The sequence below is a fragment of the Triticum aestivum genome, chromosome 4D, assembly GCF_018294505.1.
Source record: "Triticum aestivum cultivar Chinese Spring chromosome 4D, IWGSC CS RefSeq v2.1, whole genome shotgun sequence".
Lineage (NCBI taxonomy): Eukaryota > Viridiplantae > Streptophyta > Magnoliopsida > Poales > Poaceae > Triticum > Triticum aestivum.
This window is the reverse complement of record NC_057805.1, coordinates 503,460,882-503,482,706: the sequence shown is the minus strand read 5'-3', so window position 1 is coordinate 503,482,706 and position 21,825 is coordinate 503,460,882. Positions and strand designations below refer to the sequence as shown.

Below are 21,825 nucleotides of genomic sequence, written 5' to 3'. Positions count from 1 at the left end.
ATGTAGTCAAAATGTCAAGCATGGCCATTCATAGCCAGGGACTTAATAATGTGAAAATCTTGGTGGCTCTATGATGAAATAGTTACTTGTGTACTTAATAATATTTTCTTGAAAAAATAAAGAGCAAACTATAAAGCACCTGTGGTTCAAATTTGACCCAGTTTTTGCTGAATCAGCAGAAATTTATCTTTTTGATGAGAGGTGGATGGAAACCTTTTGACATGCATTCATTTGGTCAATTGTACATAATATGTGGTCTAATGTTTTTTTTTAAATGTAGTGGTCCAAGTTTGCAACAAATATTTGCGAGGTTCTTCCCAAAAAAAACTCATTTTTGGCACTTAGAAAATGAAAAATAAATTTTTTTTGTGCAAGGAAATGAAAACTTCCTTTGGCAACATTGTTTGTCATTCGATGATGCATACTTGAGATCATTTGAACAAACTATGTCTTAAATGTGACCATAACATTGATTGTTTGACTTGTAAGCCATGAATCTTCATACATGATAGCTCATCTCTCAGAACATTTTTTTAAAGATATTTGTCATATTTCAAGTTTGTTATTTTTTTTGGAAAATATGTCACATATAATGATACAATGCGTTGGTTTTTTTTTAAAAAAATCTGCATCTGTTTTGAATTTATGACGGGTTTAAAATGTGGTCAAAACGTCAGGCATGACCATTCGTAGTTAGGGCTTAATAATGCAAAAATCTTGGTGGATCTATGAAGAAATAGCTACTTGTATATCTTGCTATAATTTTTAGAAAAAATAAAGAACAAACTACGATACAGAATTTGACTTCTTACTGAATAGTCTTGGTGGAAGGACAACTGGCTGAAAGAACCGATAGTCCTATAGGGCTGCGGGTGCGCGTTTGCGCGACACCCAGCTTTCTACGCGCTAAATATAAGGTCCGTAAGTGGTCGTAGAAAGCGACACCAGCTGGCCGTATAAATCTTAAGCTCTCTACATCTAACGATTAGGACAGGATGTCGACTGAGACTTACTCAGTTGACTGACTTTTATCAGCTCAAAAAAAAAGTTGACTGACTTTTAGCGAACACGGAAGAAAAATCAAAATTTTATACGAGTAAAGTACTACTTGCTAGAAGGTCTTTATAAGTTCGAACACCGACGCGGCCAGTCTCAAGAGTGAGCGACGTCCTCTCGTGTGTCCCTCGGACGCCAAGCCATGGTCCTGATGCCGCGGAGAGCTCCGCGCCTCGCCGCTGCCGTCCTCCCCCTCCTCTTCCTCCTCCTCGCCCCCGCGGAGGCGGTGCCCTTCGTCGTCCTGCACGGTCGGTCCACCCTCGCTTGCTCTGCTTCCGTCCATGGCTTATTGACTGGTTGACTGATTGATTGGTTCGAGCAGGGATCGGGGGCCAGTGCACCGACAGCAGCGTTGCCGAGTTCACCCGGCTCCTGGCCGACTGGTCCGCCGCCGACGGCCACTGCATGTACGTACCTAGATATGCGTCTTCTATGCCCTTCCGCCGCCGACGGCCACCGGAGTTTGACTCATTCTGCTCTACTCGCTTGTGTTCAGAGAAATTGGAAACGGGGCACGGGACTCCTGGCTCATGCCTCTCAACGAACAGGCTGATATCATGTGCAACAAGGTGATCCATTCGGCGCTTCGGGCGATGATGATGCCTTTTTTTCTGCTGTATGCTGAGTAGATAGATAGATATTCATCATCCATGCCTACTTGCTAATTTGTTTCTGCAGGTAAAGGAGATGGAAGAGCTAAGCGGCGGCTATAACATTGTTGGTCTGTCTCAGGTATATAAGTATATATGTTGTTGGCAGTTTTCTATAACACAATCTATGAAATGTGTCGTTCTTCTACTAAACATTAATTATGTGCTTCCACAGGGGAACTTGATTGGCCGGGCAGTGGTCGAGTATTGCGATGATGGACCACCGGTGAGTAATGAGTTGCTTTCAAAATTGTACAGGGGATAAAATCTGGATGCTTGTGAATGTGTGTTGGGTCTCTGTGTTCATATCTACTAGCATGCCAATTAGTGAGAGCTTTTCTTTTTTCAAAAACATGCATACAATGCCTTAAATTTAAGCTTTGATTGATCAGTTATCAGTAGGGTCGCAGAGAATGCTATTTGTTTGTTGTGCAGTATGAGATATTTTACGGTGCATATGTATTCGGACACTTGTAACAGGTCAAGAATTTCATCTCACTCGCTGGGCCTCATGCTGGTACTGCTTCCGCGCCACACTGTGGTGTAAGTTGATCTCATTATCCCCAGCTAATATCCAGTCTATTGATTTCAACCAAGAGTCTGATTACCTCCGAACATTGTGCATCTCTTTTCTGCAGTCTGGTTTTTTCTGTGTTATTGTTGATGCCCTTATCAAATCGGAGATTTACTCGGACTACGTGCAGGTACTTATATCTTGGCTTAGTCACTTCCCAAACCCTAGTCGTGCTAGTACTCCCTCCGTCCGAAAAAACTTGTCTCAAGCTTGTTCCTCAAATGAATGTATCTAGCACTAACTTGGTGCTAGATACATCCATTTGAGGGACAAGCTTTTTCAGACGGAGGGAGTATTAATGAACGAGAGACTTTAACTCAAGTCGTGGTGAATTACAGGCACATCTTGCGCCAAGTGGTTACATCAAGATCCCAACCGTGAGTTGTATTGCATTTCTTGAGGCCATAACCAATAGGAATTCACCTTTACGCTGATATATCTATCATTTGCTGAACTTGCACTCTTTTGAACTTTTAAATTGCTTGTTGTGTTGTTCTATTAACTGTTATTGGGTACTGACGGGGCTCAGGTATATCTGAGTAATAATGAATTCCATATTTTTATTTATGGGTAGTTTGACGTTCTATTTTTGTTTGTCGCTCACTCGCTCTCTGAAGAATTTTAAGTAGGCAATCTTGATGAGTGTTTAGCTTTCAGTTTTTGCTTCTACTTCAGAGTGGAAGACCGTAAGAAAACATTGACTGATCTTTAAACATAAATCTTGGAAGTAAACCTGAGCAGTATTCAATGATATATTCCTAGTCACCGAAAATGTACTGTTTTTTCAGGATATTGATGATTATCTCAAGGGATGCAGGTTTCTTCCCAAACTTAACAATGAGATACCAGGTGAAAGAAATGCTGCCTACAAGGAAAGGTTCAGCAGCCTAAAGAATTTAGTACTGATCATGGTAAGGCTTACAATGTCTGAAATCACATTTTGATCCACGTTCAAATATTAGATGGTAGCATACTTGAAGTTGGCATGGAATATCAAAATTCAAAATGGACTTTGCTTTTTCCCTGTTTTGAAATGCAGTGGGAATCGATTTTCTCAAGTCAAATATTTCAAGCATAGCTCAAACACACAAGTATTTCTTGTGTGCACCAAAACAACAAAATAACATGAACACGTACGGCTAGGGTATGCATTTAGTAGGTGTCTTTCCGTTTCGAAGATTCATAATAGAGGTTGATAATATATATATACTTTTTGAACCGAAGACCTTAGAACAATTGTTCTACGGTAATTTTCATTAAAAATAATTTCACAAATACACAGGCAAAAAAACCAGGACAACTAACCAACACCAGTTCTAGGGAAATCCATAAAATTTTAAATAATATTTATTTCAGTCCACTGCTTTGAAAGCATCTCTATGCTTGTTCTTTGTCTTGAGAAGAATCAACTGAAGATCATTTCTAAGCTGAACCCTCCAAGACTGAACAGAGGGAGCTATTGCTTTGAAAATCTTGGAGTTTCTCTGCATCCATAGGTGCCAGCAACCCATGATGATAATATCCATTGAGAACTGAGAGGGTAGGAAATCTGCCATGATCCTTAATTCATCCAGAACATTGATGCCTCTTTTCCTCTCAACCATATATAGTTGAGTCCCAACAACTAAGAGCAAATGGACACCTAGAAGAAATGAAGAGCAGTTTCTTCACAGTGAGTATCACACATGGCACATAGATAGCTGGGCAAGAAAATTATTTTCCTTTGAAGAAGATTCCTTGTGTTTACTCTATCATAAGTCATGAGTCACACAAAAATCTTGTATCTGAGCATTGCAGCACTTTTCCAAATTTTCTTATAAAGCTCTGGTGCTTAATACAGACTGATAATTGAAGTATACTTTGATGCCCTTACTGTTTTGCCCTAATATGCTTTGCAGTTTGAGAATGATACCGTCCTCATACCGCGGGAAACATCATGGTTTGGTTATTACCCTGACGGAGCCTTTGATCCAGTCCTACCTCCTCAACAGGTACAATTTTTGTTCTTCATGTTGGACTAGTGATATGGCTTAGCAAGTTGATGAAATTTTGAGTCTGTTTCGGCTCACTGAACTTACCGAAATTTGGTCTGCAGACAAAGCTATATCAGGAAGACTGGATTGGTCTGAAGGCCCTGGACGATGCAGGGCGAGTCAAGTTCGTGTCGGTGGCAGGAGATCACCTAGGCATCTCCAACAGTGACATGAGGAAACACATCCTGCCTTACTTGAAGGACAAACCATCTGCGTGACTTCCTCGCCCTTCGCTCGCCGCCACCTGGCACACAATTGGTGAAACGCTCAGGCTGACGGGAAGCATTCCGGGGTACTCCCTCGGTCGTCGACGTGACGATCCACCATCTTTTTGTCAGGGATATAATGTTGGGTTGGTGTATATGTCATTCTTCTTTCATGCTTTGCTTCTGTCATCGCTACGTAGAAGACCATATCAATTGTAAAAACAAAAAATCACAGGTTACATACATGTCCTTCTTCGTAATATTTTCTTATGTTCATCTCAATACTTTGTTTCTTGTTTTTGTATTTTATGATTTGTGAGCTTCTGCCCGCATGCTCAGCAGTGCAACAAAATACATGTCTCTGCTGATTTGATGACACCAACCGAGTGTTGGGAATTAGCACACGATTGTGGTCTAAAATTGCAGTAGAAACAAAATAATTCCAACACTACTTCATGTACTAATTCAATGATGGTTGCTTAGCACAGAAGGAAACCTCTGAACAACAGCAGAACATCAACACATATGCCGCCAGATTTTTAATGTGGGAAACCCCCCATATTGGGATAAAAAACACGGGCCGAAGCCATCCAAATCTTCTTCCACTACAATCAAATGTGGGAAACAAAATGTTCTTATATAGGTAGCACTAGAGGATCTCATCAAGATTTATGCATCTTGGATAACAACAATAAGATTCGAGGCCGCGAGAGGTAGGGATTGAAAGAATCTCATCAAAGATGGTGAAACCATAGCTTCAAGGAGACAAAATTGTGGATCTGGACTTCACAACCTTGGGGATGGGATCCCTTTGCTTGATAGCAAGCTTCTTCCTTCAATCTTCCTATCTTTCCCTTTCTCTTTTGGTTTCTCTTTTCTTCTCCAATGGAGGCTCAACGGACATTTTCACACTGCTTGTTGGGTGTTGGATGGGATGGTAAAACATCCCCCTTCCCTCATGTGCAAAGTCCAAAATAACCTATGTTACAACCCTACTGGGTAGTGGATTTTGACCCAACTTTGGGGTGCCTAGAAGGTTTCAAATGGTCATCTCCTCACAACCCACATCAGGAGGATACCCCAATGTATCCCCCCCCCCCCCCTGACTCGTGAGCGTGTCACAACCATGCCCGCTGCTACTTGTGAGCTGCGTTGGGATTTCCTCGAATAGGAGAAGGATGAAGCAGTACATTAAAGATAAGTATTTCCCTCAGTTAAGAACCAAGGTTATCAATACAGTAGGAGAACAACACAGAATCTCGTTAGCAGCACACACAAAAGCAAATACTTGCACCCGACTCGAACAAGTGGGTTGTCAATCCCCTCAGCGGTTACTTGCAAGGATTAAATCTCGTAGTGGCAGGTAATAAGATAAATTGAAAAACAAAATAAAAGAAATAAAATTGCAGCAAGGTATTTTTGTGTCTTTATATATGATAAAAGTTGATCCCGGGGCCATAGTTTTCACTAGAGCCTTCTCTCTTGAGCACATAACATACGATAGGTGAACAAATTAGTGTTGGGCAATTGATAGAAAAGCGCATAATTATGACGATATCCAAGGCAGTGATCATGTATATAGGCATCATGTCTGAGACAAGTAGACCGACTCTTGTCTGCATCTACTACCATTACTCCATCCATCGACCGCTATCCAGCATGCATCTAGGGTATTAAGTATAAAACAGATTAACGCCTTAAGCAAGATGACATGATATAGGCAAAGTAAACCCAAGCAATATTGATGATGGTGGTGGTGGCGGCGGCGATGGCGATGGTGAATCCACTATTTCTTCATTTACTCTCCCATGCACTGACTCTAAGGTTTGTTGTTCCCCCGCGGGCGCTATTGGTGCCGGAGAAGGAGGTGAAAAAGGAGCAGCCACCTTCTTCTTGGATCCATGTCTCAAAAAGCGATGCAATGTCTCTTGTCCTCTTCATTTTCGCAACAATTCTACAAAGAAGTTAATACATTAACTCAGTTGGAACAAAGCCGTAATGATTCAATCGGTTCAATTGACAAATTATCCATTGCAAAAACCTTTAAAGCTTGCACTCTCAAGAAATCGTTCAAATCTTCAGAGCAAAAGGAAATTGTGCTTTGAATTAGAGAAGAACAAACATCTTACTCTGGATTGAAATGGAAAAGAAATCAACTAGTACGCACTGCGCGGGGCTGTACCTATGCTTGTGTGCGCGGTTCCTTCGTCGGCCGCCGGGACGCGCGTCCTTCGTCGGCCGCCTGGCCGTCGCCATCGGCTGATGCCCTGCCGGAGTGTCGGCCTTGCGCTGGGCGATGGCGCTAGGGTTTTAGACTTTCGGAGACTAGAGTGTTGGCATGGCCCAGGAGATCAATGGATACACACACGCGAGTACGCAGTGGACACACCTACACTTCTCACGTAATACACAATGGAGAGGAAGAACACAAACACGCAGAACTTTTCTGGCACACGCACTTGTGCCTTTTCTGTATTCCTCATCTCAAATAGCAAAACTGGTTACAAGTCTATTTAAAGGGAAATATGCAATGATCGCATGGCCAAGCCACAACGGCTTGATCCGTTTCTCACTCTCCACTACCTGCATGCACCCACGTTCAGCTCTTGTACGGCTTCTCCTCAACAGCCACACGACCATGCCAAACTTGATCCATGCATGTAGCTTGCCACTATTCAACTTGACTAATCCTAACAACTCATGCATGCACTACTCCACTAATGACTTGCAATCTGGCCGCTGACTGCACTCTCTGTATCGCTTAGTGCTGTCTCTCTTGCCGGTATGCCCCTCTGCCATTATCACGTGCATGCAACTAGCTAGAACTTAGTCAGCTACTAAAACAACATCATGCAATCCAAAATAAACATGATCTAATCATCTACTCTTGGCACTAATAACAAGATAGTTCCAACATAGAGGAAAAGGAGACGACGGGGAGTCGGGAATTAGGAACGATCAGCGTACCTACAGGCGTAACAGGAGACGATAGAAACGAGCCAATGCTTCGCATGTACATGGGCTGAGATCTGAGTTGGGTCTGGATATAATTTCTTTTTTTCAGAGAAGTACTACTAAACTAATGGGCCAAATTCATGGACCACCCTACAGCTACGCCACTATATATGCACGACAACGTTGGCCTATTCAGAGCATAAGACGGTGTCTGGTACGAGCGTAAGTGGAGAGCAACTAGTTAACAAGCGCTCCTCCGGGAGCCTCGCAACGATCAGCGTCACTTGGCGCGCTCTCAGCCATTCGCCACGTGTCGCGCTCTGGACGCTCCCTCCAGATTTTATTTTTTTTATTTTTCCGCACGCGTTTTCGGCTTTTTAAACGGATTTTTTCTTGGTTTTTTTCGACGTTTTGGTTTCCCCCGGTCTTCCTTAGTTTTTTGACCAAAAAAAATTTTCGGGAAAAAAAAATTTACGCAAAAAAACGCGTTTTCTTTTTTTTTTCTTTTGCGAAAAGTCACGGTTTTTCTTCCGCGAGAGGCACGGTTGTGCTTTAGCGAGAGTCACGGCCGTGCCTTTCGGAAACAAAAAACGCGTTTTCTGTTTTTTTTTCTTTCGCGAGAGTCACGGTTTTACTTCCGCGAGAGGCACAGTTATGCTTTCGCGAGAGTCACGGCCGTGCCTCTCGGAAAGGGAAAAACAAAACGTGTTTTTTGTTTTTTTTTTCTTTCGCGAGAGTCACGGTTTTGCTTCCGCGAGAGGCATGGTTGTGCTTTCGCGGGAGTCACGGTCGTGCCTCGCGGAAAGGGAAAAAATACGCTTTCTGTTTTTTTTCTCTCACGAGAGTCACGGTTTTGCTTTCGCCAGGGCACCCGTTGTGCTTTCGCGAGAGTCACGGGCGTGCCTCTTTCGGAAAGGAAAAAAAAGCGCGTTTTTTGTTTTTTTCCTTCCACGAGAGTCACGGTTTTGCTTCCACGAGAGGCACGGTTGTGATTTCGCAAGAGGCACGGGCGTGCCTCTTTCAGAAAGGAAAAAAAAACAATGCTCCCGATGTGGTTTTTTCGACCAGTTTTTTCGTCCGGTTTTTTCATGAAAAAAAAGTTCGTCAAAACTTATCAACATGGGATCTAGTTTTGAAGATCTCGACGCGAGGAATCCAATAGTGAAAACGGTTTGAGATTTGGACGCACGGTTTAAGATAAAACGTTTTGAATAAACGGATCTACGAAAAAAGGGAAAACTCCCAGGTTGCGACAAGTGACGCGCTGCATGTGTGCCACTTGTCTTAACCAGGGAAGGTGGAGTGTTCTTTGCAACGAGTACTCCTTAATTAGTGATTTCGGCGTAAGTGCTCATACACTAGTAGAAAAAGGACCTAATGTGAGACACATTAGTCCCAGTTTGATTTTAGCCCGGTACTAATGGTACCATTAGTGCCGGTTCGAACGGCTATGCATTAATGCCGGTTCGTGTTGAACCTTTAGTACCGGTTCGTGGCACGAACCGGTACTAAAGGGGTGATGGTAGGCTGGCGTTAGGCCGGGGCCCCACGATCACCTTTAGTACCGGTTCGTGTCACAAACCGGTTCTAAATGGCTAACCTTTAGTACCGGTTCGTGCCACGAACCGGTACTAAAGGGGTCTGACCTATAGTACCGGTTGGAGACACAAACCGGCACTATAGGGCAATTTTCAAACTCTAACCCCCCCCCCCCCCCCCCCGCGTGTATCGCCATTTCAGTTTTGAAAAAATCAAAAGAAAATGATAAAAACTTCAAAAAATAAAATCCTTCGAGAGGTAGTTATATTACTACATCTACTAGTTAGGAAAATTTGAAAACTTAAATTTGGACATTTTTGCAAAAAGTGTAGGAAAAATGTAAAACGGCTATAACTTTTGCATACGATGTCGCACGAAAGATATGCTCAAATTTAAGTTTTTTTTTATTTGGTTAAATCTGGTCAAACTACTTATTCAAGAAGTATTAATGTTACTACATACTTATTCAAGAATATTAGTGTTACTAAATAATTTATTTCAATTTTTTGAATTTTGGTCAAATCTAGTCATACTATGGTCAAACTGTGGTCAAACTATGGTCAAACTTATTCAAGAAATATTAGTGTTACTAAATAATTACTGTTTTTTAGAATAATAGTTTCAAACTCAAACGGTGAAATGTGTGACCTAATGCTCAAGCTAAACTGCTGAGGGTTAATAGGATTTACAGCTTACATTTGTCAGGAAAACAACAAGTGCAGACTTGGAAAGTAGGGGGAATAAAACTCCGAAGTTAAGCGTGCTCAGGCTGGGGGAGTGAAAGGATGGGTGAACGGTCGGGAAGTTAGACGATTTGGAATGAGTGATCCACACTTGAGCAGTTAAGAGTGGTGATTAGAGACAAAATCATCAAATAATTCAGAAAATTGAAAATCGAAAAAAATCAATTTTTTTCCAAAATTTTCAAAAAATAATTAAAAAAAAATACCTTTAGTACCGGTTGGTAACACCAACCGGTACTAAAGGTCCCCCATACCATGTCGCGAGCTCACGCCACGTGGTGGGCCTTTAGTGGCGGTTCGTGCCGAACCGGTACTAAAAGGGGGGGGGCTTTAGTCTCCACTCTTTAGTGCCGGTTGCAGAACCGGCACTAAAGGCCCTTATGAACCGGTATTAAAACTCTGTTTTCTACTAGTGATACCAGCACTTGTACCGCGCCTTTGATGGGCTTCACTTTTGGTGAGGCACCTTAGAGGTCCGCAAAGCTGCATATCAACGATGGAGCCTCGTCAAGCTCGGGTGAGGTGGTGATTCGTCATTCTTTTCTTCGTTGACTGTTGTGGTGGTGCCGGAGGCAGTTGACGAGCGTTGGTGTCAAGCTCAGAGATGTTCTGCTATCTTTTCAGTTTTGTCATGTCGGTCTTTACGTGATTTGTACTTTGTTCTTTATGATATGAATGAGACACGTATTACCATGCCAAAAAAATCAACCAAGGTAAGAGATATTCCATCTCATTCTTCTTTCTTTCTCCTTCTTCCTCCCAAACTTCTCCAAATCCTACACAATTTCGCGAGATCTGTCTACTCATTCAATTTCATCCACCCAGCGGGCGGATCAGGGCCCCAGGCAGCCCCAACAATGAGATGGGGCGTGATAAATTTCCCAGCCTATATATCTAGAGAAAAATAACTGGCCTGGGGAGTAGCCCACTTTCCTACCCCTCTTGCTGGGCCATTGGCCAGACCACTAAACAAGAAAGTGAACGAGAACAAGAAAGACAGAAGGGCATGTGCTGCTAGTGCGTTGCGTACGGGAGTCTTTTTGTCAAGAAAATGAAGATGACCCGTCTTAGGCTAGTTCATGAAGAGATTTCTCTTGCAAGTTGCCACTGTTTCCAAATCCTAGTTTCTCTTGCTAGTTTTTTTGCCGGGAATTTCTATTGCTAGTTGCCACTGTTTGATGCTTGATTCAAACATGATCTTTAGTTCTTAATGCTTTTCCATTTTCATATTGTTTTCCTTAGTTTCGTTGTTCTGCGGAGAACATAAATGTGGAATCCGATTTAGTAATTCACATTTAGCATTTGTTGTTAAACCTGCTAACTTCAAAAATTTACCTGAATGCACAGATTTGTAATTCAAAATTATAAAAAAAAATGCGGGAAATTTTCAATCTATTCATCTTCAATTATGGCAGTACAATGAACACTAAAAATAATAAAACTTACATTCGGTAGACCACCTAGCGACGACTACAAGCAATGAAGCGAGCTGAAGACGTGCCGCCGTCATCGCCCTCCCTCGCCGGAACCGAACAAAACTTGTTGTAGTAGATAATCGAAAGTAATCGTGCTAAGGCCTTATAAGACAAGTGCACGAAAGACAAGCACCGACTGAGTTATGTGAGATCCGCCGGAGAAACACCTCCACACCTTGTCCGACGATGATACATGCACCACCGGGATGGGGGCTAGGCAGGGCCGGGATCCACCACACCCCATGGACCTAAGGCCACATGAGACGAGGCAGATCGACGCTGCCGCCGGGCGGCAGGAACCCTAGTCGCCGTTGGAGGAGAGGCGTCATATGTCTTACTTTATTGAGCATGCAATCATAGGAGGCTCGTATCAATCAATCCTTTGATTTGGTACCATCTTTTGTATCATTTATATGCTAGATATTGTCTTTTAATCTCTACTCCTAAGAGAGGACTTGGTAGTCTCTGTTTCACGGTTTTGTTCCGTCTGGTTTATTTTTGCTAGTTTATTTTCGTCTCATCTCTCACCACCACCTCCTCACATTGATTTTTCCGATCTCCCAGTAAAAACTTTCCAAATATTTTCAAACTTTCCTAACCAGACACGTTACAAATGGGTAGGAACTGATAGCTGTTGGGGAACGTAGTAATTCAAAAAAATTCCTACGATCACGCAAGATCTATCTAGGGGATGCATAACAACAAGACGGGAGAGTGTGTCCACGTATCCTCGTAGACCGAAAGCGGAAGCGTTTAGTAACGAGATTGATGTAGTCGAACGTCTTCACGATCCAACCGATCCAAGTACCGAACGTACGGCACCTCCGTGTTCAGCACACGTTCAGCACGATGACGTCCCTCGAGCTCTTGATCCAGTTGAGGACGAGGGAGAGTTTCGTCGGCACGACGGTGTGGCGACGGTGATTATGAAGTTACCGGCGTAGAGCTTCACCTAAGCACTACGACGATATGGCCGAGGTGTTAAACTGTGGAGAGGGGCACCGCAAACGGCTAAGACAATTGATCTTGTGTGTTCTAGGGTGCCCCATGCCTCCGTATATAAAGGAGGAGGGGGGAGGCCGGCCGGCCCCTGTAGGGCGTGCCAAGAGAGGAGTCCTACTAGGCCTCCAAGTCCTAGTAGGATTCCACTTGGTGGAAGGGGGAAGAAGGAAGGGAGAGGGAGAAGGAATAGGAAAGGGGGGCGCCGCCCCCTTCCCCTAGTCCAATTCGGATTGTCACGTGGGGCGCGCGGCCAGCCCCTTGCGGCCCTCCTCTCTCTCCACTAAGGCCCATGTTGGCCCATTAGTTCCCCCGGGGGGTTCCGATAACCCTCCGGCACTCCGATAGTTACCCGGTACATCTCGGAACTCATCCGGTGTCCGAATAACATCGTCCAATATATCATTCTTTATGTCTCTACCATTTCGAGACTCCCCGTCATGTCCGTGATCTCATCCGGGACTCCGAACAAACTTCGGTCATCAAATCACATAACTCATAATACAAATCATCATAGAACGTTAAGCGTGCGGACCCTACGGGTTCGAGAACTATGTAGACATGACCGAGACACATCTCCGGTCAATAACCAATAGCGGAACCTGGATGCTCATATTGGCTCCTACATATTCTACGAAGGTCTTTATCGGTCAAACCGCATAACAACATATGTTGTTCCCTTTGTCTTCGGCATGTTACTTGCTCAAGATTCGATCGTCGGTATCCTCATACCTAGTTCAATCTCGTTACCGGCAAGTTTATTTACTCGTTCTGTAATGCATCATCCCGCAACTAACTCATTAGTCATATTGCTTGCAAGGCTTATAGTGATGTGCATTACCGTGAGGGCCCAGAGATACCTCTCCGATACACGGAGTGACAAATCCTAATCTTGATCTATGCCAACCCAACAAACACCTTCGGAGACACCTGTAGAGCATATTTACAATCACTCAGTTACGTTGTGACGTTTGATAGCACACAAGGTGTTCCTCCGGTATTTGGGAGTTGCATAATCTCATAGTCAGAGGAACATGTATAAGTCATGAAGAAAGCAATAGCAATAAAACTAAACGGTCATAATGCTAAGCTAACAGATGGGTCTTGTCCATCACATCATTCTCTAATGATGTGATCCCGTTCATCAAATGACAACACATGTCTATGGCTAGGAAACTTAACCATCTTTGATTAACGAGCTAGTCAAGTAGAGGCATACTAGGGACACTCTGTTTGTCTATGTATTCACACATGTACTAAGTTTCCGATTAATACAATTCTAGCATGAATAATAAACATTTATCATGATATAAGGAAATATAAATAACAACTTTATTATTGCCTCTAGGGCATATTTTCTTCAGTCTCCCACTTGCACTAGAGTCAATAATCTAGTTTACATACTAATGATTCTAACACCCATGGAGTCTTGGTGCTGATCATGTTTTGCTCGTGGAAGAGGCTTAGTCAATGGGTCTGCAACATTCAGATCCGTATGTATTTTGCAAACTTCTATGTCTCCCTCCTTGACTAGATCGCGGATGGAATTGAAGCGTCTCTTGATGTGCTTGGTTCTCTTGTGAAATCTGGATTCCTTCGCCAAGGAAATTGCTCTAGTATTGTCACAAAAGATTTTCATTGGACCTGATGCACTAGGTATTACACCTAGATCGGATATGAACTCCTTCATCCAGACTCCTTCATTTGCTGCTTCTGTAGTAGCTATGTACTCCGCTTCACACGTAGATCCCGCCACGACGCTCTGCTTGGAACTGCACCAACTGACAGCTCCACCATTCAATATAAATACGTATCCGGTTTGCGACTTAGAGTCATCCGAATCAGAGTCAAAGCTTGCATCGACGTAACCATTTACGATAAGCTTTTTGTCACCTCCATAAACAAGAAACATGTCCTCAGTCCTTTTCAGTTATTTCTGTTCTTGACTGCTGTCCAGTGATCCACTCCTGGATTACTTTGGTACCTCCCCACTATACTTATAGCAAGGCACACATCAGGTCTGGTACACAACATTGCATACATGATAGAACCTATGGCTGAAGCATAGGGAATGACTTTCATTTTCTCTCTGTCTTCTGCAGTGGTCGGGCATTGAGTCTCACTCAACTTCACACCTCGTAACACAGGCAAGAACCCTTTCTTTGACTAGTCCATTTTGAACTTCTTCAAAATTTTATCAAGGTATGTGCTTTGTGAAAGTCCAATTAAGCGTCTTTGATCTATCTCTATAGATCTTGATGCCCAATATATAAGCAGCTTCATTGAGGTCTTTCATTGAAAAATTCTTATTCAAGTATCCTTTTATGCTATCCAGAAATTCTGTATTATTTCCAATCAACAATATGTCATCCACATATAATATTAGAAATGCTACAGAGCTCCCACTTACTTTCTTGTAAATACAGGCTTCTCCAAAAGTCCGTATAAAACCATATGCTTTGATCACACTATCAAAGCGTATATTCCAACTCCGAGAGGCTTGCACCAATCCATAAATGGATCGCTGGAGCTTGCACACTTTGTTAGCACCTTTCGGGTCGACAAAACCTTCTGGTTGCATCATATACAACTCTTCCTTTAAGAAATCCATAAAGGAATGTAGTTTTGACATCCATTTGCCTAATTTCATAATCATAAAATGCGGCAATTGCTAACATGATTCGGACAGACTTAAGCATCGCTACGGGTGAGAAGGTCTCATCGTAGTCAACTCCTTGAACTTGTCGAAAACCTTTCGCAACAAGTCGAGCTTTGTAGTGATACGTCTCCAACGTATCTACTTTTCCAAACACTTTTGCCCTTGTTTTGGACTCTAACTTGCATGATTTGAATGGAACTAACCCGGACTGACGCTATTTTCAGCAGAATTGCCATGGTGTTATTTTTGTGCAGAAATAAAAGTTCTCATAATGACCTGAAACTTCACGGAGCCACTTTTTGGAATTAATAAAAAATAATGGCGAAAGAATCAACCGAAGGGGGCCCACACCCTGGACACGAGGGTGGGGGCGCGCCCCCTGCCTCGTGGGCCCCCTAGAGCTCCACCGACCTCAACTCCATATATTCACGTTTGGGGAGAAAAAAATCACAGAGAAGGGTTCATCGCGTTTTACGATACGGAGCCGCTGCCAAGCCCTAATCTCTCTCGGGAGGGCTGATGTGGAGTCCGTTCGAGGCTCCGAAGAGGGGAATCCGTCGCCGTCGTCATCATCAACCATCCTCCATCACCAATTTCATGATGCTCGCCGCCGTGTGTGAGTAATCCCATCGTAGGCTTGCTAGACGGTGATGAGTTGGATGAGATTTACCATGTAATCGAGTTAGTTTTGTTAGGGTTTGATCCCTAGTATCCATTATATTCTAAGATTGATGTTGTTGTGACTTTGCCATGCTTAATGCTTGTCACTAGGGCCCGAGTGCCATGATTTCAGATCTGAACCTATTATGTTTTCATGAATATATGTGAGTTCTTGATCCTATCTTGCAAGTCAATAGTCACCTACTATGTGTTATGATCCGGCAACCCCGAAGTGACAATAATCGGGACCACTCCCGGTGATGACCGTAGTTTGAGGAGTTCATGTATTCACTAAGTGTTAATGCTTTGGTCCGGTACTCTATTAAAAGGAGGCCTTAATATCCCTTAGTTTCCAATAGGACCCCGCTGCCACGGGAGGGTAGGACAAAAGATGTCATGCAAGTTCTTTTCCATAAGCACGTATGACTATATTCGGAATACATGCCTACATTACATTGATGAACTGGAGCTAGTTCTGTGTCACCCTATGTTATAACTATTGCATGAGGAATCGCATCCGACATAATTATCCATCATTGATCCATTGCCTACGAGCTTTTCACATATTGATCTTTGCTTAGTTACTTTTCCGTTGCCACTGTTACGATTGCTACAAAAACTGCTACTGTTACTTTTGCCACTGTTACCGTTACTTCCATACTACTTTGCTACTAAATACTTTGCTGCAGATATTAAGTCTTTCAGGTGTGGTTGAATTGACAACTCAACTGCTAATACTTGAGAATATTCTTTGGCTCCCCTTGTGTCGAATCAATAAATTTGGGTTGAATACTCTACCCTCAAAAACTGTTGCGATCCCCTATACTTGTGGGTTATCAAGACTATTTTCTGGCCCTGTTGCCGGGGAGCATAGCTCTATTCTTTGAGTCACTTGGGATTTATATCTATTGATCACTATGAGGAACTTGAAAGATGAAAGAACCAAGATTTTTCCCTCAACTACGAGGGGAGGTAAGGAACTGCCATCTAGCTCTGCACTTGATTCACCTTCTGTTTGAGTAAACTTGCGACACCTACTCCTGCGATTAATTCTGATATGTCGCATGTTATTGATGATGCCACTTCTACTTTGCATGATACTTATGATGAAACTACTTCTATGCTTGATAATACTGTGCCATTAGGTAAATTTCTTGATGAACAACTTGCTAGGGTTAGAGAGAATGAAATTATTGAAATTGATAATATTGATGAAAGTGATGATGAAGATTCTCCCCCTAGATATGAATTGCCTGATGTGCCTGAGGGTTATGTCATGGATGAAGAAACTGCTAGAGACTTTTTTTCTTGCAAAGATAGATATGATCTTAAGAAACTATTAGCTAAGCTGAAAGAAAAATCTTAGAATGCTAGAATGAAATATGACCCTGCTTTTGCTATTTCATCTATCTGTATTTCTGATAAGGATTATGATTTCTTTGTCGATCCTGAGTTAATTACTTTGGTTGAATCTGATCCTTTTTATGGCTATGAATCTGAAACTGTTGTGACACATCTTACTAAATTGAATGATATAGCCACCCTATTCACTCATGAGGAAAAAATTCGTTACTACTATATGCTTAAGTTATTTCCGTTCTCATTAAAGGGTGAACATGGTTTAATTCTCTTGCTCCTGGTTGTGTGCGTAGTCCCCAGGATACGATTTATTACTTCTCTGCTAAATATTTCCCCGCTCATAAGAAACAAGCTGCCTTAAGGGAAATCTATAATTTTGTGCAAATTGAAGAAGAGAGTCTCCCACAAGCTTGGGGAAGGCTTCTCCGATTACTTAATGCTTTGCCTGATCATCCTCTCAAGAAAAATGAAATACTTGATATTTTTTATAATGGACTAACTGATGCTTCCAGAGACCACCTGGATAGTTGTGCTGGTTGTGTTTTCAAGGAAAGAACTGTTGAGCAAGCTGAATTGCTATTGAATAATATATTGAGTAATGATAATGATTGGACACTTCCTGAACCAACTCCTAAGCCAACTCCGAAGAAAAGGGGTATTATATTTCTCAGTCCTGAAGATATGCAAGAGGCAAAGAAATCTATGAAAGAAAAGGGTATTAAAGTTGAAGATGTTAATAATTTACCACCTATTGAAGAGATACATGGTCTTGATAACCCGACACAGGTAGTAAAGGTAAATTCTCTCTATAGATTTGATGAGGGTGATATTCCTCGTAATAAGTCTTCTAGCCAATGCTTAGATGAGTTCGATAATTTTATTGTTAAACAAGAAAACTTCAATGCTTATGTTGGTAGACAATTGAAACGTAATACTTATATGATTGAACACTTGAGTGATGATATGTCTAGAGTTAAAGGTGAACTTAAACTTATTAGTAAACATGCTTCTATGGTTGCCACTCAGGTAGAACAAGTATTTAAAGCTCAAGATGATTTGCTCAATGAATTAAGTAATAAGAAAAATGAAAATGCTGTTGGAGTTGTGACTAGAGGGGATAGAATGACTCAGGAACCTTTGTATCCTGAGGGCCACCCTAAGAGAGTTGAGCAAGATTCTCAGAGAACTAATGTTGATACACCTAGTCCTTCTAAGAAGAAGAAGAAAAATGATAGGACTTTGCATGCTTCTAGTGAACCTGTGGTTGACCCACCTGAGAATCCCAATGACATTTCTATTTCTGATGCTGAAACACAATCAGGTGATGAACATGAACCTAGTGATAATGTTAATGATGACATTCATGTTGATGCTCAACCTAGCAATAACAATGATGTAGAGACCGAACCTGCTGTTGATCTTGATAACCCACAATCAAAGAATCAACGTTATGATAAGAGATTCTTCGTTGCTAGGAAGCACGGTAAAGAAAGAGAACCATGGGTTCAGAAACCCATGCCTTTTCCTCCTAAGCCATCCAAGAAAAAGGATGATGGGGATTTTGGGCGCTTTGCTGAAATGATTAGACCTATCTTTTTGCGTATGCGTTTGACTGAAATGCTTAAAATGAATCCTTATGCTAAGTATATGAAAGATACTGTTACAAATAAAAGAAAGATACCGGAAGCTGAAATTTCCACCATGCTTGCCAATTATACTTTTAAAGGTGGAATACCTAAGAAACTAGCAGATCCAGGAGTACCAACTATACCATGCTCCATTAAAAGAAACTATGTTAAAACTGCTTTATGTGATCTTGGAGCCGGTGTTAGTGTTATGCCTCTCTCTTTATATCGTAGACTTGAATTGAATATGTTGACACCTACTGAAATATCTTTGCAAATGGCCGGTAAATCAACTGATATACCTGTTGGTATTTGCGAGGATGTGCCTGTTGTGGTTGCAAATGTTACTATTTTAACGGACTTTTTAATTCTTGGTATTCCCGAGGACGATAGTATGTCGATTATCCTTGGTAGACCCTTTTTGAATACTACAGGGGCTGTTCTTGATTGCAATAAAGGCAATGTCACTTTTCATGTTAACGGTAATGAGGATACGGTACATTTTTCGAGGAAACAACCTCAAGTCCACAGTATCAATTCTATTGGAAAATTTTCAACAATTATTATTGGAGGTTTTGAATTTCCTCTTCCTACTATCAAGAACAAATATGATATTCTTATTGTTGGGGACGTGCATATCCCCGTTGAGGTAACCTAGTGTTATTAAAAAATTCTCCAGTTTTATGCGATTCGGAAAGAGTTTGTTAACAAGACTTGATCAACCTTGTTAGTGGATTCCTTTCGATGAGCATGGGGTGGATGAAGTTAGAAAGCACAACTCTCTATACCCTCCTTTTTACTTTCTGTTACTTAGATTAAATAAAGCAAAAATAGTATTTTCTGTCTGTTTTCTGAATTATCCTTGTAATAAAAAATACCCCAAAAATAAAAGTTCTCCAAACATCCCAAAAATGAAATTTGATTTTCTGTAGAATATTTAAGAATATCTGGCACTGAGAACACACCAGGGGGACCCACCATTTGGCCACGAGGGTGCAGGGCGCGCCCACCCCCCGGGGCGCGCCTCCCTGCCTCGTGGGCCCCACGTGGACCCCCTCCACATATTCCAGCACCCACTCACTTCGTCTTCCTCTAGAAAAATCCTCCCATAGCTCAAACCCGTGTTCTAGCTCATCTTGCTGCCATTTTCGATCTCCTTGCTCAAAGCTTCCTTCATAAAACTGTTTTGGGGGATTGTTCTTCGGTATGTAGCTCCTCCAATGGTCCAATTAGTTTTTGTTCTAGTGCTTTATTTATTGCAAGTTTTCGCTGCTAAGGTGACCCTGTTCTTGAGCTTGCATGTCAAATTTATATGGTCCAAAGTAGTTTTAATGCATGATATAGCCTCTAGGCACTTGTGGGAGTAGTTGTTATCAATCTTGTTGAGTTTGGTTCACTTTTATTTTGAGTCACTAAAATTTCAGAAAATTTTCAGAGAAAGAAAAATGCATAGGAAAATGTACCATGGTGGTTCCTCAAGGAAGCAAGGACCAAGGCTCGCGATACGTGATCCGGACGATGAACCACCGAGGGAAGCTCAAGTGCGGCCTTGTGAATGGCCATCAGAGGAGTTTATGGTCCAAGCAGGCATCAAGGATGAATTTGATGCATATGTGTGTAACACTGATCTTGAGGGCTTCATGTCAGATAAGTGCCCACAATACTACTACCTAACTGATTCCTTTGTGAGGAGGTTTAAATTTACATCTTCATGCAATTCTCACACTGTTTTATTTGATCTTTATGATAAATCATATACCATGGACCTAGAAGATTTTAATACTGCTTGTAAACTCCCGTAGTGGGGCAATGTTAGTGAACCTCGCAAATCTGAATATAAAGACTTTCTTGCTAGTATCACTGCGGGGGAATCTAGAGAAATCACACAAGCTACCATAGGGAGCATTCATTTCCCTTCCATACATTATTTTGCTCTCTTTATAGGTAGATGCATTAACGGTAAAGATGAGGCTTGTCACATGTGCGTTCCAGATCTTAGTGTCCTCAAGAGCGCGGTATTAGGTGATAAACAATATAACTTGGGGGCCATTGTTGCACGAAGGTTGCATCTTAACGGTACAAGTGGAGATTTGTTTGGTGGAATTTATGCAACTTGTGTAGCTAACTATCTTGGTGTACCCATACATGGAAATGATATGGGGTTGCCTCTTGCTTATCTAGATTATAGTGCTATAGTTCGCCATCAGTTTCTTGAGAGGAATAACAGTTCCTCTAGTACCGACTAATCTTTGACAGACAGCGCACTGTCCATATTGCCCTCCCTGCTCCTACTTTCTTTAACTTTTAGGCAAAAAGGAGATATGTTATAACCAGGGAGGAGGCGAACGAGTATGAGAGGAGGACGGAGGCAGCTCGCCTCAGAGCTGCAGCTCTTCAGGCAGTAGTTGTTGCATCTCAGTACAACCCCAGCTACGACTTTGGATATCCGCCAGGCCAGCAGTGGCCATAGACCAACTTAGGCCAAAAGCCTAAGCTTGTGGGAGTACGTATTTCTCACCGACATTACATTCATGTTCACACACTCATTCTAGTTGTCGGTGCTCATACTTTTTCATTATACTATCCATGCTAGTTTATTTTCTTTTCTAAGCCTTCTTCTTGTGCGTCTGGAAAACCTTAAGAAAAACCAAAAAAATAGTTATAGCTTTTATCTAGTTTACTTCCCATGCCTGTAGTAGTAGTAATGAAAATAAAACCCAAAAAGATTTCTCGTTCTTCTTTTGCTTGTTGGGGGCTTTCCCGTGTAAATAGGTTTATTTCTTTTCTTTGGGGGTCGAGAGGAGAAGACCATGATGAAAATGTTGAGTGGCTCTCATATGCATTATTGTTGATTTAACCAAGAGCCCATATTACCTTGTCTTCTCCCTTGTATTAAATGCTTGCAGATTCCAGCTTAGTCCGATGCACATGCACTATTATTATTATCTACACCGTTCGGTCGTGCGAGTGAAAGGCAATAATGACGATATACGATGGACTGATTGAGACGAGAGAAACTGGTATAAACTCGACCTATCTTGTTTTTGTAAATATGATTAGTTCATCGTTCCTGATTCAGCCTATTAGGAATGAAACATGTTTGCAATGACAACTAGAGATTATAGTTGCTCATGCCATGCTTAATTAGCTAGGAGTTTATAATGGTTTACCTTGCGTGCCAACATGCTATTAAAATGGTTGTGATGTGGTATGATAGGGTGGTATCCTCCTTTGAACGATTCGAGTGGCTTGACTTGGCACATGTTCACGCATGTAGTTGAAACAAAATCAA

At 42.0% G+C, this 21,825-nt stretch overlaps 1 protein-coding gene across 1 annotated transcript; it reads left to right on the top strand.

Moving 5' to 3' along the window:
• Positions 1–1,144: 1,144 nt before the first annotated feature.
• On the top strand, positions 1,145–4,801 carry LOC123100625 (palmitoyl-protein thioesterase 1). The gene is made up of 11 exons (XM_044522518.1): positions 1,145–1,304; positions 1,379–1,463; positions 1,553–1,625; positions 1,735–1,788; positions 1,882–1,932; positions 2,187–2,249; positions 2,345–2,410; positions 2,619–2,657; positions 3,069–3,191; positions 4,179–4,271; positions 4,376–4,801. Exons 1-11 carry the CDS (start codon positions 1,199–1,201, stop codon positions 4,529–4,531), a joined length of 909 nt encoding a protein of 302 aa, XP_044378453.1. The 5' UTR covers positions 1,145–1,198; the 3' UTR covers positions 4,532–4,801.
• Positions 4,802–21,825: the final 17,024 nt, after the last annotated feature.